Genomic DNA, 16,083 nt, shown 5'->3' with positions numbered 1-16,083 from the left:
CATAGTATTCCTTTTATTTGATGCTACTGTAAATGATTTTTTTTTTCAGCTTTGTTTCTGGTATATAGGAATACGATTGATTTTTAGTATATTGGTTGTCTCTCCTGCAATCTCATTAAACTCTCTTATTAGTTGTAGTAGTTTTTTATATATTCCAGCAGATCTTCTACATAGACAATCATGTTATCTATGAATAAAGATAGATTTGCTTCTATTTTTCTAACTTAGATGTCTTTTATTTCTCTTTCTTGCCTTATTAACACTGGCTGCAATGTGATCTTCCATGTGACGTTGACTAGAAATGATTTTGAGAAGTGAGGACCCTTGTCTTGGCCCAGGGTTAGTAGGATATTATTCAACCTTTCACTCATAAGTTCTTGCTACCATAAAATTGGCGTATTTTTTTCTTCCTTCTGTCTCTTCACCGTCTCTTCTATCACTAGATTTTAATCAATATCTCAACATTTATTTTTATACTGTTAAATGTGCTTGTAGTTCCAGTTTTAATTGTGAGCTTTAAGAGATGTCTTTTGACTGCCAGCTTATGGATAAGACCAGTGAATCTTTTCTAGCTCTCACCTTCTTTTCTCCTTCTCCTCCTAATTTGTCTCAATATAAATCTTTTCCTCATTGTCAGAAGGCGTCTGTTCTCTCACCCATATGCCCATGTTGTTTCAGGCTTGCTTTTGCTGTTAAATATAATGAATGTTCATCACTATTACTCTTGCTGTTGCTTCCCCAGTTATTTCTTGGTTGCTGAAGCATTTTCTTCACAAAGGTTCATGAGAACAATCTTCTTTGAGGTCTTCAAATTGTTTGTCTCTAACTTTTATATTGAAAAGCATTTTGGTTTTCATTAAGGATCTCAAAAATATTGCTCTATTATTCTGGCATTCAGTGTCACTGTGGGGAAATCTGAGGTTAGCCTCAGTTGTTTTTTCCCCTCTCCTAAGTGACTAATCTTTTATCCTTGCTGTTTCTTTATTTTTGGAATCCAGTAACTTTATTGCATTGGGTCTCATTGTAGGCCATTTTTCCCTGGGATATGATGTACTCTTTCAATATCTAGATTCAAGCCTTTTTATTACAGGAAAGCTTTCTTGAATTATATCTTAAACTATTTGTTCTGTTCCATTGTTTCAGTTTTCTTATTCAGAGATTCCAGTTGTGTATATATTAGTGTTTTCTCTCTTCCTTCTATTCTCTCTCCTTTCTTCCTCTTCCTCTCCCATTCCCTTTCCCTTTTCCCTCTTCTCCCTCTCCTCTCTTCCATTCTCTCTTCTTCCCTTCCCAACCCCAAATACTTCATTTACCACTCAACTCTCTGCAGGTTATATCTCACCCATCACTCTACTTACTATCTAATCAGGAAGATGAAACACCTTCTTACTAAAGATACCAACAATAACCAATTGCTGAATGCAATGAACATATTTCAGATCTTATTCATTATCAGTGCCGTGTTAAACAGCAACGATCTCTGTTCTTCCTTCTTGGAATTCTGTATCCTGTAGACACCTGTGACTGGGTACCCTTCTGACTTTTAAATCCCTGTGACTTTTCTGAATTGGATTTTGTTTCCATCCTCTGAACATTTCATAAATATTGGTCTTCCTCAGGATTTTGTCTATTGTTGACTGCTTTTTATCTCTCTCTATTATCCTTGGACAGTTGTATTCATAGGTGTTTTTTTCTCTGATAATTTAGAAATCTGTAATTCTAACCCAGATGTTTCAGATTACTGTATCCAATGTCTTCTTATTCAACATCTAAGTAAAGATAATCCTCAAATTTAGTGTAGGCCAAACTGCACTTAGTGTCTTCTAACACCTCCTCCCACATTCCTAATCTCATTTTGTGACCTCTTTATTTAACCATAACTCAAACCAGAAACCCAGGAGTCAGAGACTCCTCCCAATGCTTTCCAACCCATGATCAATCTGTCACCAAGCTCTATAGTTTTGCTTATAAATATTTCTTAATTCTGTCTACTGTTCTTGTGCCTACTATCACTACCTTGGTTAGTCCCCTGTTTCTTTCTTTGAGTACTGTGACAGCCATCTTCAGTCTTGGTTTTCCAGATCATCCCACCACACTGTCACCACAGTGACCTGTCTAAAGGTATAAATCTGATGTCACTAATTTTACTGTCTATTAAACTCTATAGTCTATCCATAGTACTAGGCCAGGCACTTAATTCGTTATTTTATTTCTTTAATCATTTTAAACATGCTTTTTAAAATAGTTTCTACCTGATAATTGTATTATTTGAGGTCTTGGAGATCTACTACTACTGACATTCATTCATGGTGCATTATTTCATGAGGTACTTTCAAATTTTTTATTGTGAAAACATCTTCAATGGGACTTTGTTGGTAGTACTTATTTCGCCTATGTTCAGGACTATTGCTGGAGACTGTTTGAGTTCATTTCTTTCAAGTACCCCAGGAATATCCTGTTTCAGGATCACTTTTTAGGTTAACTTCTTAGTTCGATTTTTCCCATACTGAGAAGATAGTATAAATTCAAATCCCACATTCACCTGTGGACAGGGTCTTGATTACAGATTCTTGGAGCATACAAATTTACCCCCATTGAGTCCAGACTGAGACAGAAAACCTTCCTTGTCATCTTCCTATGCCAATAAGCAGATTTTTTTTCTTAATTTCCTTTCACCGAGGATGTAGCTTTTCAAGAATCTTGGTTTTAGGCAGGTCCTCCTCTTCAGTTCCCTGTGTTACAGGGGTCTAAGGCTTCAGCTTCTTTCTGGCATTGAAACTCAAGCACTTCTGTGACCAACAAACCCACCGGATCGTATCAGTAACAGTGACACGTGACAGTTTGGAGCTTATTCCTTTGGTTTTCAGTCCTATTCACTTTTAGACCCTGAGTATTGCCCTTACTTTCTTGGGAGCTCAGCTGTATGTTTTAAAAATGTTTATTAAATTTTCTCCAGCATATCTAGGGAGGTTCCCACACCCTCTTTATCTAGCCCACTGTATTCTCATTCGGGGTTAAGATTTGATACAGCTCTAACACTTTTCACATCTGTGATTTTAGTTACTATTTTTTCCTATTTCACCATATTATAAGGGTACAAATGTTAAGGTTACATACATTGCCCTTGCCCCCTCTCTCCCCTCAAGTCAGAGCTTCAAGTGTGTCCATCCCCCAGATGGTGTGCATCGCACTCATTATTTTAGTTCCTATTTTTGAAGAATCTAAATAAGACTATAAATCTAGTTATGAGGAATATTGATGACTTAAGGAAGCAGATGGGTCAGGAGTAGCCATATAATCCTTTCAGGATTATAGGTCCTTCTTCAGACACCTCTCTCTCAAATGATAAGGGTTTCTTAGTTTTGACCTTTTTATCAGACAGGTGTTGGCATGTAGTGTGCTTTTTCACATAGAACTTCCTCCCTCCTGATGGGATTTTTTTTTCTGCCTGGAACCTAACCCTTCTAGGATTTAAAAAAGGAAACCATTTCCCTGGAGCCAGCAGAAAATGAGAGTACTGCTGAAATCTGATGCTTGGTTACTTGACAATTTTAAGTCATAATAAGCTACTGTTTCTCCTTCAAACTCTTTCCTTTGAAAAGGGCCAAAATTGTGGGTTGCCATTTACTTGATATGAGTCCATTCATAATGAATTTAAAGCAGTCAAAATATTATGAAACTGAGAAGTTAAATCAACCTTAATTAAAATAGCTGGTTTGGAGGATGGTGGCAAAATATGTACAGCCTTAAATTTACCTGAGCCACCAACAGGACCAAATATATCCTATTATCAATTTGATGTATTTTTTCCTTTGTAAGTTTTCTTTACAAATCTGAGAGATAAATACATATTTCCACCCAGTATTTGTTTTAATGTTATTGTAAACTCTTTATAAGCTTGTAACATACATATAATATTTTATTTAAATAGCTAAATTTACTTAACTATTTTCCCATGTTGTATATTCAGTTTTATTAAAATTTCTTCTTTTCCCTTTCCCACTGCCTGTTCCCTTCCTTTTCTTGCTTCTTCTTTTACAAAGCTGCAGTAAATGCCCTAATGCATTAAGAAAAAAATTTTTTTTCCTTAAATGTATTTAGGATAAGTTTCCAGAAACAGAATTACTGAGTCAAAGTGTTATCATATTTTTAAGACTTTGGTCACAGAGTGCCAAGTTACTTGCCAAAAGAACGGTACAAAGTTATATCCTCCCAACAATCTAACAGCATCTTAAGCAGACTTCTTTCATTAGGCCATTGAACAGGGGTATGGGGCTGATGCTTTCTTTATGGTTCCTTTACAGGACATGGTGCCTGTCATAGTTGATTACTGCCTTCTGCTACAACGAAAGTAAGTATGCATTGCCTGTCAGATTCAATTATTTTGACCCCAGGTAGCCTCTTATTTATGTGTAATTCACTGCTATGAATTCTGTGAATTTGACTGGATAGGGTTTTAAAAAAATTATATAAATTTGATTTTTTAACAGTTTTCAGTCCATTCGCCTAATAAAATTAACTTTTCTAAAACAGATGCTATGAGTATATCATCTGTGTATTTGTGTTGCAGTATAATGGAGGTGAAGAACATAACCAACAAAAAGAGCAATACTATTTAGAGGTCCTGGAAGCAAAAAGTGTATGAGTCAGGCAATGTATATGTACTCTTTTCTTTCTTTCTTTTTTTCCATATATACTCTTTTGTGAATCATCACTAAAGCACAGTATTTCATACCACCCAAAAACCTGGATTCATTGTGATTATGCAGTATTGGTTTTTTAGAGCCTTTTTGTTTAATGGAAGTCAGTATAAGTAAACTCTTAAATAGGCTTTTTTAGTTTAAATAGTTAACTGTATAAATTAACTAACTTGTGCTAATTCAGTTTTTTCACACTAATAGCCAGGTGTTGTTCTAAGCCCTTTACATTAATTGATCTAATTTTATAGCAACTTATCTAGTTTTTATAGCAACGAGGGTGATATGATTTTTTTCACTAGATAATTACATAACACTATAGCTAAAACATTGGAATAAATTTGAACCCCAAGTAAACAGAACTAGTAACTAAGCACTAAGTAACAGAACTTATATTATATTCATTGGGAATTTATTTATTTGATTCTGGTTATATATTTAGTATAGATTGGCAAGGGTTAGGATTGATGCCCTTGCTCCCATCAGACAGTTCTGACTTTATAATTATTTTATCATCACAGCAGTTTCTCATATTTTTAAAAAATTATAAAATTGATAATGTACAAAGTGAATTTAACAATTTTTCTGTATCTGAAGTTATAAATGATAAACTCTAAAAATATCTTTAATATGAGCATTAATATAAAGGAAGTTTATAGAAAGATCTCTTTGGCCTTCCATTATTCATAATGGATTTTCTGTTCTGCCAGCCATAGGGAGGCTGAGCTTGAAATGGTAAAAAGCAATTTTGAAGTCAGCCCTTGTAGGAAACAAGTCAGTGTGCTGAGAATAGTGCCTAAATATAGAAAGAAACATGAAAGCTACATATTTTTTTGAGTATACTTTTCTTTCTCCCCCTCTCTTGATGCTCTAATAAATATTCTCCCAGAATGATGAGACCATGTCTTGGAATTTTGTTTTGTTTATTTTATGTAGAGATACAGATGGGAGTTACTGATACTTATTTTTCTTGCTTCTTTGTTATAGCTCCTGGTTTAGTCAGAAAGAAATGTGTAGTTTTGCCAAGAATCTTACCGGCATTACATGCTGTCTTTGTCACTGGAGTGCCTTGTTTGTCAACTTTTATGCTCTGTTTACTAAATTTTTAGCTCTTTAATTCTCTTCACTACAGCTTTTTGTACTGAACTAAAATATGTAATTATCTTCTTTAGCACATTATTTTTAACAACACATTACAGAGTGCAAGGGTTAGCAAATATGACTTTTTCTTTGAATTTATTCAAGTTATTTTGTTACTCTTTCTTTCTTACAGTAAAACTTCATTAATCTCAGTTTGTTTTGCTTGGCTAGTAATTTAGTAATCACAAAAATATGAATTATTGATTAAAATAAAATCAACATGAAAAATGCTCTGATAAATATGGAGGGGAAAATGATGCAAAATTATATTTGTGCATTTGAGAAAGAAAATGGATATGGATTTTCCCCAGGATATCACAAATTTTGTTTATTGAAAGGTGGCACATGGTTCTAGTGCAGTTGTAGACAGTATGTTTTCCACACATCCTGTTCCAGGACTTCAGATGAGGCAAAACCTCCATCCCACTCCTTCAAGAGCTCCCTTGACCTTTTTGTGGAATTTGTTATGAAAGATCATACCATCTACTACTTTCCATAATTGACATGATATACTATAAAGAAATGATACATTTAGGGAAAAAATAAATAAATAATCCCAGCAGACAAATAAAATTAGCACAGATTTTTATTCAAAAAAGTGGAATGAACAAATAAGTAAATGATACAAGGCAATATAGTTTATAAATGGAAACATGGAAAATATTCAATTTTGCCAGTCATCAAAGAATTGAAAACAATGATGTCTAATTTGTACTTATTAAGTTATCAGGGGGAGATAAAGAAACTCACAATTATCTGGTGAAACAGATATGATTATACATTGCTAGTGCCAATGTAAATTGGTGTTGTGATGCTTTTTGAAAATAATTTAGTAGCATATATCAAGTGCCAGAAAATTTTTCATATCTTTTCACTCACAATAAAGTTCCGAAACTCAAATGACTTAGGAATTAAGCCCCTAAAATGGGAAAGGATGTATAGGTAGATGTTCATTGTGGCATCAGTCAGTGTGAAAATTATGTGATATATCCAACACTATACAGGAATAGTTAAGTAACTATTTTCAGCATATTGAAGCATTGTAAGTTAGAAAATAATTTGGTAATTTTAAAGACTATGTAGCAATTTTGAATAACACTTATCATATAATGTTGCATGAAATAGAATTCAAAATTATATCTGTGCTGAGTATAACTCAGATTATTTATGGACTATTTATAGAAGTAATATGAAATAAATAAAACATTGAGAGTATTGACATTTAGAGTAATTTAAAAAGATTTTGTTTCTGTAATAAAATTGTTTCTAGGTATATATTTTAAATATTAAATATTTTTTATCTTCTCAGATCAATAATCATTACCCAAACCTTTTATGAAGCAAAGGCTTAGAGTTAGATAAAGAAGCTTATTGGCTCTGCAGGTCAGCTAGGAATATTTAGATAGCAGGAAGAAGGAAAGAATAAACATGAGTAGTCCTTTTTGATTTTTTTCTTCTACTTCATTATGTCTACCCTGTTACCATGTAAATGTTGTCTTTAAGAAACAGTATGTCAAAATAGACTAAGCACAGGATTTAAGCCTGAAGGCTGGGTTCAAATTCTGACTCTGACTTGTTAGCAATGTGACTTTTAACAAACAATATAACTTATTCAACTTTTCTTGTTTGTAAAATAAGTATTGATTGGCAAGATTAATGAAATAGTATATCTAAAAGGTTTTTGTAATATAAAGCTCTGTGTAAATATTGTTACTATTTTTAATAAACTCCTAAGTAAGTTGAAATAGGGAAAGTAGGAGAGAGATACTTATCAGACTAAATTTAATGATATTTGAAATGTTCCTAAAAGTATTTTTTCCCATTCTGTTATAGGGATCTCTTATTTAGTCAGATATATGACAAATTAAGTGAGAATTCAGTGGCCAAAGGAGTGTTTTTGGAGTGCCTCGAACCATATATTTTAAGTGATAAATTGGTGGGTATCACACCCCAGGTAATGAAAGACTTGATTGTTCATTTCCAAGATAAGAAGTTAATGGAAAATGTGGAAGCCCTTATTGTGCATATGGATATCACCAGCCTGGATATTCAGCAGGTAAGTTTATTGACAGTCTACTAACTTACAAAATAAACATTGTTTCTCTACTGATTATATTTATTTGACTGATCAGACCTCACTCTGCCTTCTAAAAACCCTAATTATTTATTGAGCACTTTTGGTAAGATGTCTTATAAGTTTGTATTTATGAGTATATTTCTTAGGACGTAACCCAAGTGAAAGCTAGATTATAAATGCCTGTAAGCCAGGAAGTATGTCTTCTATTTCTTTCATATCCCCCAGAGCGCTTGGCATAGAGTTTGCATTTAGTAGTTGCTTAATAAATGCTTGTCGACTGATCCTTCTTCATCAGTTTGTTTACTAATACAGTTTTCATTCAGCAAGTGAATTTCCACTATGGATATTTTCACATGAGTAATACAATATGCCTTTAAAGAGTATGATGCCATTTTTTTTTTATAAGAGCTAGTATGTAAGTCCAGAGTTGAGTTTTGAAATGCAGAATGTGGTATAAGAGGCAAATTATAAGACTTTTTATAAAATACCTCCAGTTTATCTAAGGTCCCCACAATAAGTTTCAGTCCTTAATTAAGGAGCAGTATCTATTCTAGCTAAGACATTTCACAATTCAATTCTTTAATTTCACGTTAGTCCTAATAATGAGCATGTTACTCCCACAAAGGCGCTAAACCCTCTGGAGCTTGAATATGGTAACTTACACTAAAGGCCTTAACCCAAAAGTTATTTAAAGTGTGCAAAATCACATAGAAATGAAGAGTTTGGTTATTGTTTTCTTTTTGGAAGCTCCTAATAGTCTTCACAGTCTGACAACAGGTCCAATGATTCAAGAGCGTGTTATCAATCTAGCTTTATTTACCTATCACATATAGGAGAAATTTTTAATTTCTTCTCTTTCCAATATTTTCAGATTTTCCCCAACACCATGCAAATATGCTCTAGTCTTTTTTATGTTAAAACAATGACTAAAAAGTCTTCCCCTCAGTTTCTCAAGTCCCCATATCAATCCTTCTCCCCTTCTTCTCTATAGGTAACTGCCCCATCTCACTCCTCCCAGTCACAGCCAGATTTCTTGAAAACATTGTTTAGGATGCTATTTTCATATTTTTACATCCTAATAACTCTTCAATCTTACTTTTACTAGAGTCAGCAATGGCCTTAATGTCCACTGTATCAAATGATATTTTTCAATCTTTATTTTACTTATTCTTTTAGCATTTGTTTATTCAAGAAACCTTTATTTAGTGTCAGTCTCTGAGAATGTTTCAGTGTCCCTGATGAACAAGGCTTGTCCTCTCTTAAAGCTTAAATTTAGGCAGAAATGTTTGACAGTAAACGGATATATGTAAACAAATCAGAAAATATCCAAAAACAAATGTTACATTAAATCAAACAGGGCAGTATGGTAGAGAATGAGAGGCTACCTTAGATTGGCTAATTATGGAAAGCCTTTCCGAGAAGGTAACATCGAGTCTTGGAATTAGAATGACAACAAGGGATCAGTAATGCAAAGATCTTGGAAGAAAAGATTGTTGTAGATAAAAGCAGGAGCTAATGTGAAAAATAAAAGAGTCATGCCTTGGGTGTGCAAGTAACAGGAAAAGGCAAGCAGATCTGGAGCCTGGTGAAAATGAGAAGTAGATCTTACAGAACAAGATAGAAAATTTTCCATTTTAAACCAAGTACTATGAAAAATCATTAGAAAAGTTTAAGCAAAAACACTGTGGTTTACTTTAGGGGCAGCAGAATGAGGTTTGGGGGCCAAGAACAGAGGAAGCAAAGAGACCAGGTAGGAGGCTGGTGCAGGAGATATTCTGGCCAGAGATGGTAGCAGTGAGATGGAGAGAGATAGCCTGATTTTGGATGTTTTATAGATAGAATTGATTTGCTGATGGATTGTATGTGAAGGTTTGGGAATAAGAGACGTCAACAATGATGTCTAGTTTTTTGGTTTGAGAAACAGGGTGGATAGTGATTCCTTTAAGAAAAATGTAAGAAAAGGCAGGTCTAAGTTTGAAAGACAAAATCAGAAGTTCTAGTTTGCCATTTTATTTTGAGATAGCTCCATTTAGGTGAAGATATAAGTAAGTGGTTGGAGGAGAGGTTAGGACTGAAGCTATAAATGTGTCAGTCATCAGTGAAGAGATGTATGATCATGGCACTGACTGAGAGAGGGGAGGGAGAGAGGAGGTCCCAGAGCATGTCTTCTCTAGAAAGACTCTCCCAAGACACCTCAGTTCCATTTTCTCTCTTACCTCCCTGGCTTCTCCTTGTCATTCTCTTCTGCTGAACTCTGTTCTTCTCCTTCAGCCCCCTTGCCACTCTGTAGTATTCTATAGCTCTCATATGGACAGAATATAGAGTATTCGATATGCCAAGTCATGTCTAGTTCTATTCCTAAATATTTTCTCAAATTGATTTCTTGCAGTCCTTAAACACTTAGCTCACTTTCACCTTAGGCCTTTCATCCTTACTGCTGCTTTTGCTCGCAAAATCACTAGTTTCCATTTCTACTATTGGCTCTCATCTATCCATCCTTTAGGTCCCAGTTTAAATGTTGCTCCCTCAGGGTTGACTTTTTGAATACTCCAGATCAAGTCAGGTTTATAACATTTACCAAATTGTAAATAATGGATTATTTGTATAATTGAGTGTCTTCCCAAGTTCTTAACCCACACACCATTTTGTGCCTCTCCCTGGTTTGGGTGAGTGTTCAAGATGAATGTAAGTCCTCTAAGGGTAGGGACAGGTCTGGATTTGTCTTATCTGTCACTTCATCCCCAGTACCTAGGAGAGGGCTTGAAAATAGGTGTTAAGTAAATGTTTGTAGAACTATTGACCAGAGGTAAAATGAATGTTGGAAAGGGGAGGATAGAAAGGAAACAAAATTATACATTGGAGAATGTTTAAAAAGTTGCAATTAAACTATTATGCTATTGTATATTGTACACTAAAGTATTAATAGTATTGAACCTACAACAGCTCTTACCCTGGCATTGTGTTTGAGTACTTCAATTTTAATTTTTATCAGAGAAGAAATAAGAAAAATTGGGGAAGGAAATTCAAGCTCTTCATTATTAAAGCTGTAAGGAAAATAATTGGTGAGACTTATTAAATTGTATGGTCAAGAAGCCTTTTCCTTTTTACAGGTAGTTCTTATGTGTTGGGAAAATCGTTTATATGATGCTATGATCTATGTCTACAACAGAGGCATGAACGAATTTATTAGTCCAATGGAGGTAAAATACTTTCTAACTTATACACATATTTAACATTGTCTATTAATGTTTTTCCTATTGTCCATTTGCTTTAATTAGTTTCCCTTTCTATCCAGTTATTTCAAAATGTCTTGTAAATTTATTAGACTTGTGCCCATTTTAGCTTGGTGTCTTTAGATATTTTTCAATTCCGTACATTCTGCTATTGCTTTCTTTCTTGTTGACATAAGTAGGTATTCTAATGCAAGGAAACAATTAGTAAAATTTACAGTAATGCTTGCTTGTTAGACTTTACATTTTTTTCTCCTAAGAATTTTTGATACTATAACTTTTCCAAAAGGTATAAGAAATTTATTGTATATAATTGCCGGGCGCGGTGGCTCACGCCTGTAATCCTAGCTCTCTGGGAGGCCGAGGCGGGCGGATTGCTCAAGGTCAGGAGTTCGAAACCAGCCTGAGCAAGAGCGAGACCCCGTCTCTACTATAAACAGAAAGAAATTAATTGGCCAACTAATATATATAGAAAAAATTAGCCGGGCATGGTGGTGCATGCCTGTAGTCCCAGCTACTCGCGGGAGGCTGAGGCAGCAGAATCGCTTGAGCCCAGGAGTTTGAGGTTGCTGTGAGCTAGGCTGATGCCACGGCACTCACTCTAGCCTGGGTAACAAAGTGAGACTCTGTCTCAAAAAAAAAAAAAAAAAAAATTTATTGTATATAATTATCATATATAATAAATAAGCTATTGAGTAATGCTATTTGTAGATATGTTCTACAAATGAAAGGTCCCAAAAATGGGAGGAGGCCATTATTTGTTAATTGCTAACTTGTAACTTTTCCCAATCCACAGTTTTATAGCATTCATTATAATTTTTTATTCTCCTTACCAAGAGAATCTAAAAAGCATTTGGGCTTATTTTAAGAAGAACCAAACCTCATATCCATCTTGCTATTTGTCTTAAATTTGAGGACAGAATTGTGGCTAACAGGTTGAAGACACATATAGTGCCCTCCCAGCCCACTGCTTTATTGTAGTGATTAATGTACCTCAAGCCAGGCATATACTGAAGCCATCTGGTCAATGTTTTGCAAATTTATTGTCATCCAAAACTATCTTTAGTATTATGAAGTCAGCAGTCATTCTATGATAGTTCAGGTTTCTTTAAGCACATTGAGCCTGATAGGGTGAGTATCCCTCTAATTCATAACTGTTTAATTTTGGTTGTACTTCACTTCTCTTGGTCAGTTTCTAAAATTAGTGCCCCACCCCACTTTCCCTGGTTTCAGCCTTGGTTATCAGTATGTCAAGTAAGTATTTTCTGCCCGTAAACACTTCTCAGCTGCTTCCTCACCAAAGTCCAGCACTTCCCTGCGAGTTACCTACTCTGGGAGGTCCAGCACCTCCTCGCGTGCAGAAAAGTTCTCTGTGCCACAACCAAGCCCCAACTAGTAAGATTAATGCAGTTTCTAGTTTCTCTCAGTCCCTCAAAAACAGATTCTATTTCGATGCATTTTATATTGATACAAATGATTGCTGTATTTTTATTACACTGCTTGCAAAATTTTTGCTCTGTGTGGGTTTTTTATTCCTCACAATCTGGTTTACATTTATATCTGTGTATCTCAAATGTAATAGTGGGCTATTGAGGCTGCCTTGTTTTGTGTTCAGAGTAGTTTTCAAGTTTAATGGCTTTTAGAAGGAGCTTAGTACTTGCTATTAAATAGTCACTTGGAGATTTTAGCAGTGGGAGGTTAGGTGTATCCTGTGATTCTTCTTTTATAATTCTCTGCCTATGAGGAAATCACTTTTCAGTGTTTAAGGTTTAGCTATTTTAATACTTAAAGAGTTCTGAATTAAGAGATGTCCTGCCTTTTGAAATTTTCTAGATTTTTAAGAATGAAAGACAGTGTCATCACATTTGAGATGACTCCTATAGCCTCTGGAATCTTTCATTAGTTCTAGTTTTGACTGTTTCGGAGGTAAAAGTAGTGCCTTGTGTTTAGGTCCTAGTGGTGAAGGAGACGGGGTGGGAGGGTTGGGGGATGACAATATACAGATTAGCAGGAAAAAAGATGAGTTTATTCATGTATGTGTGGGAGGACTCAGTGATGAGTAGCTCTGCTGAATAGCCAGAGGTAAAGGTTTATATACCAGCTTAACAAAAATGGGGGGTAGAGTTAGGTCTTCAATGGTGCAAAATATGGAAGGTTCTTTTGGGCTTTTTTATACTAATGTACAACTGAGTTTGCACTTCCTGGTGCTAAGGATCAGTCTTCTCCCCAACAGGAAACTCCCTCTGAGGGAGGTGGGGAGGTCCATGCAGCTGTATTTTCAGGAGGCTTTGCTTAAGTTTATATAATGTTTCTTTCTGTGGCAGCTGATTGTTCAGGTGTTTTCAGTTTAAAGTAATCTTCATTACCACTTTGGTGGGTGGCCATCCCTTGCTTATTATTTTTTTTAAGAATAAAGCTCTTTTAAGAACCTAAGGATACTTTATATCAGAAATTATAATCTCAACAAAGACCTTTATGTAACTGGTATTTATTAAATGGTTTCTTTCAGTGAGGAATATGACAACGATTATTTCTTAATGACCCTTCTAACATTTCATGTACACATTAAAAGTTTTTATATTTAATCTCAATGCCAAATGACTATCTAATTTCATCAAATAATAGTGATTAATAGCATAAAATTCTTGATCTTTTTAAAAATGTTCTTTGAGATGATGGTAATTGTTTTCCTATTTTAATACAGAAACTTTTCAGAGTCATTGCTCCTCCTCTGAATGCAGGAAAAACACTAACAGGTATCACTTTTCTAAACCTTACATTTTTCTCTTTTTATTTTAAGATATTATTTATATGTTATAAAATTCACCAATTATATGTGTGCAGTGTGAATTTTGGTAATCATATGTAATCATGTAACCACCACCATAATCAAACTGTAGAAATCTCATACGAAAATGTTTCCGCCTGTCCTTTGTACCCTATCTTTTCCCCACAGCCCTCCTCCAGGGAATCGCTGATCTACTCCTCTCAGTATGCTCCATGTAAATAGAATTATTAATATATAGTATGTAATATTTAGTGGTTTCTTTTATTTTTTGAGATGCATCTATGTTGTTATATGTATTAATATTTTGTTCTCCTTTATTGCCATATTCCATGGATTGAATATACCATAATTTTATATATTCATTTACCAGTTAATGGACATTTGAGTTGTGTTCAGTTTGGGACTACTGTGAATAATACTATTATAACATTTGGGAAAAAGTTTTTTTTTTAATTAAACATTTTGAACTAACTGTAGATTCACATGTAATTGTGAAAAATGACACATAGAGATTCATATGCTCTTTACCCAGTTTCTCCAATGATAACATGTTGCAGAACTAAAGTACAGTATCACAAATGGATATTCATAATGCTAAAATCAAGATACAGAACAGTTTCATTGCCACAAATATTCCTCATGTTGCCTTTGCTCCCCATTCCTGGCACCTAGTTTATGGATATTTCTATATGCGCATATGTGTTTATTTGTCTCGGGCAAATCCCCAGGATTGGAGTGGTTGGATTATATGGTAAATGTAAGTTTTACTTTCTGAGTTACTGCTATCTAGTTTTGCCATGTGGTTGTATTATTTTGCTTTCTCATCACTGCATAAAAGTTGCAGTTGTTTCACATCCTTGCAAGCCCTTGATATTGTCGGTCTTTTAAAATCTTATTTAAACTTTAGCCATTGTAGTGAGTGCATAATGGTATTACATTGAGATTTTAATTTTTATGTAACATAATTAGTGATATTGATCTTTTCATGTGCTCATTGGCCATCAACATATCTTCTTTTGTCAATTGTCTATTTAAATGTTTAGCCTTTTTTTAAATTGGTGGGGAGGGGCCAGGGGTTATCGTCATATTATTGAGTTGTAAGAGTTCTGAATGAGTGAACTATCTGCCAGAGCTTTTAATATAGTCTGGACACAGCCCCTTTTTCAATATATGTTTGCAAAAATTTTCTTCCAGTCTATAGTTTGCTTTTTGTTTTCTTAACCATGTTTTTTAAAGAGCAAAAGTTTTTAATCTTCATGAAGTTCATCTTATTTTTTTCTTTCTTGCTTTCTTTCTGTTTTGTTTTTGTTTTTTTGTAGTGTAGTCTTTTGGTGTTCTGTTTAAGAAATCTTTGTCCAATTCAGTGTCATAAAGATTTTCTCCCATATTTTCTTATGGAAATTTAATAGTTTTAACCCTTGTATTTAGGTGTATAGTTCATGTTGAGTTAATTTTTGTATATGATAAAAGATAAAGTTCAAGGATTTTTTTTTCCATACAGCTTTCAGTTATTCCTGTACTGATGATTAATAAGATTATATTGATTGTCTCCATTGAACTACTTTGACACCTTTGTCAAAGGTCAGTTGACCACATAAAGATGAGTCTATTTCTGTGCTCTCTATTCTATTACATTGACCTAGATGTCTATCCTTATGCCAATAACACACTGTCTTGATTATTTTAACTTTATGGTAAGTCTAGAAATCAGGTAACTTAAGTCCTCCAACTTGGTTTTTCTTTATCAGAATTAGTTTATCTAGTTCCAGTTGTTTGCTTTTCCACAGAAACTTAAAAATCAGCTAATCAGTTTCATTTAAAAAGCTTATTGGAATTTTATTTGGGATTATATTGATTCCATAGATTAATTTGGGGAGAGAATTGCTATCGGAACACCATAAAGTTTTCTAATCTATGAATATGATATATTTCTCTATTTATTTTGGTCTTAAAATCAGTTTGCTTTCCAAATTTCTACAGAAAAGGAAACTGGAATTTTTATAAGGATTGCTTTAAATTTATAGATCACTTTGGGGAGTATTGTGTTTTAATCCGTGAACACAGGATAGCTTTCCATTTATTTAGATCTTCTTTAATTTCTTTCAACAATGTTTTAACATTTTCATTGTATAAGTTATATACTTCTTTTGT

At 34.1% G+C, this 16,083-nt stretch overlaps 1 protein-coding gene across 3 annotated transcripts in view; it reads left to right on the top strand.

The window, feature by feature from the left end:
- The window catches only part of VPS8 (VPS8 subunit of CORVET complex), a 216,251-nt gene that overhangs the window by 84,665 nt on the left and 115,503 nt on the right, over window positions 1-16,083 (top strand). For all 3 annotated transcript variants that reach the window (XM_076003376.1, XM_076003373.1, XM_076003368.1), the window contains exons 21-24: window positions 4,305-4,351; window positions 7,671-7,893; window positions 11,025-11,114; window positions 13,849-13,900. In XM_076003376.1, coding sequence (XP_075859491.1) covers window positions 4,305-4,351; window positions 7,671-7,893; window positions 11,025-11,114; window positions 13,849-13,900 — 412 coding nt within the window. The remainder of the gene's footprint in view (window positions 1-4,304; window positions 4,352-7,670; window positions 7,894-11,024; window positions 11,115-13,848; window positions 13,901-16,083) is intronic.

Source organism: Microcebus murinus, chromosome 1 (assembly GCF_040939455.1).
Source record: "Microcebus murinus isolate Inina chromosome 1, M.murinus_Inina_mat1.0, whole genome shotgun sequence".
Lineage (NCBI taxonomy): Eukaryota > Metazoa > Chordata > Mammalia > Primates > Cheirogaleidae > Microcebus > Microcebus murinus.
Note: the sequence above shows the minus strand (reverse complement) of the source record. Positions and strands in the feature narration are given on the sequence as shown.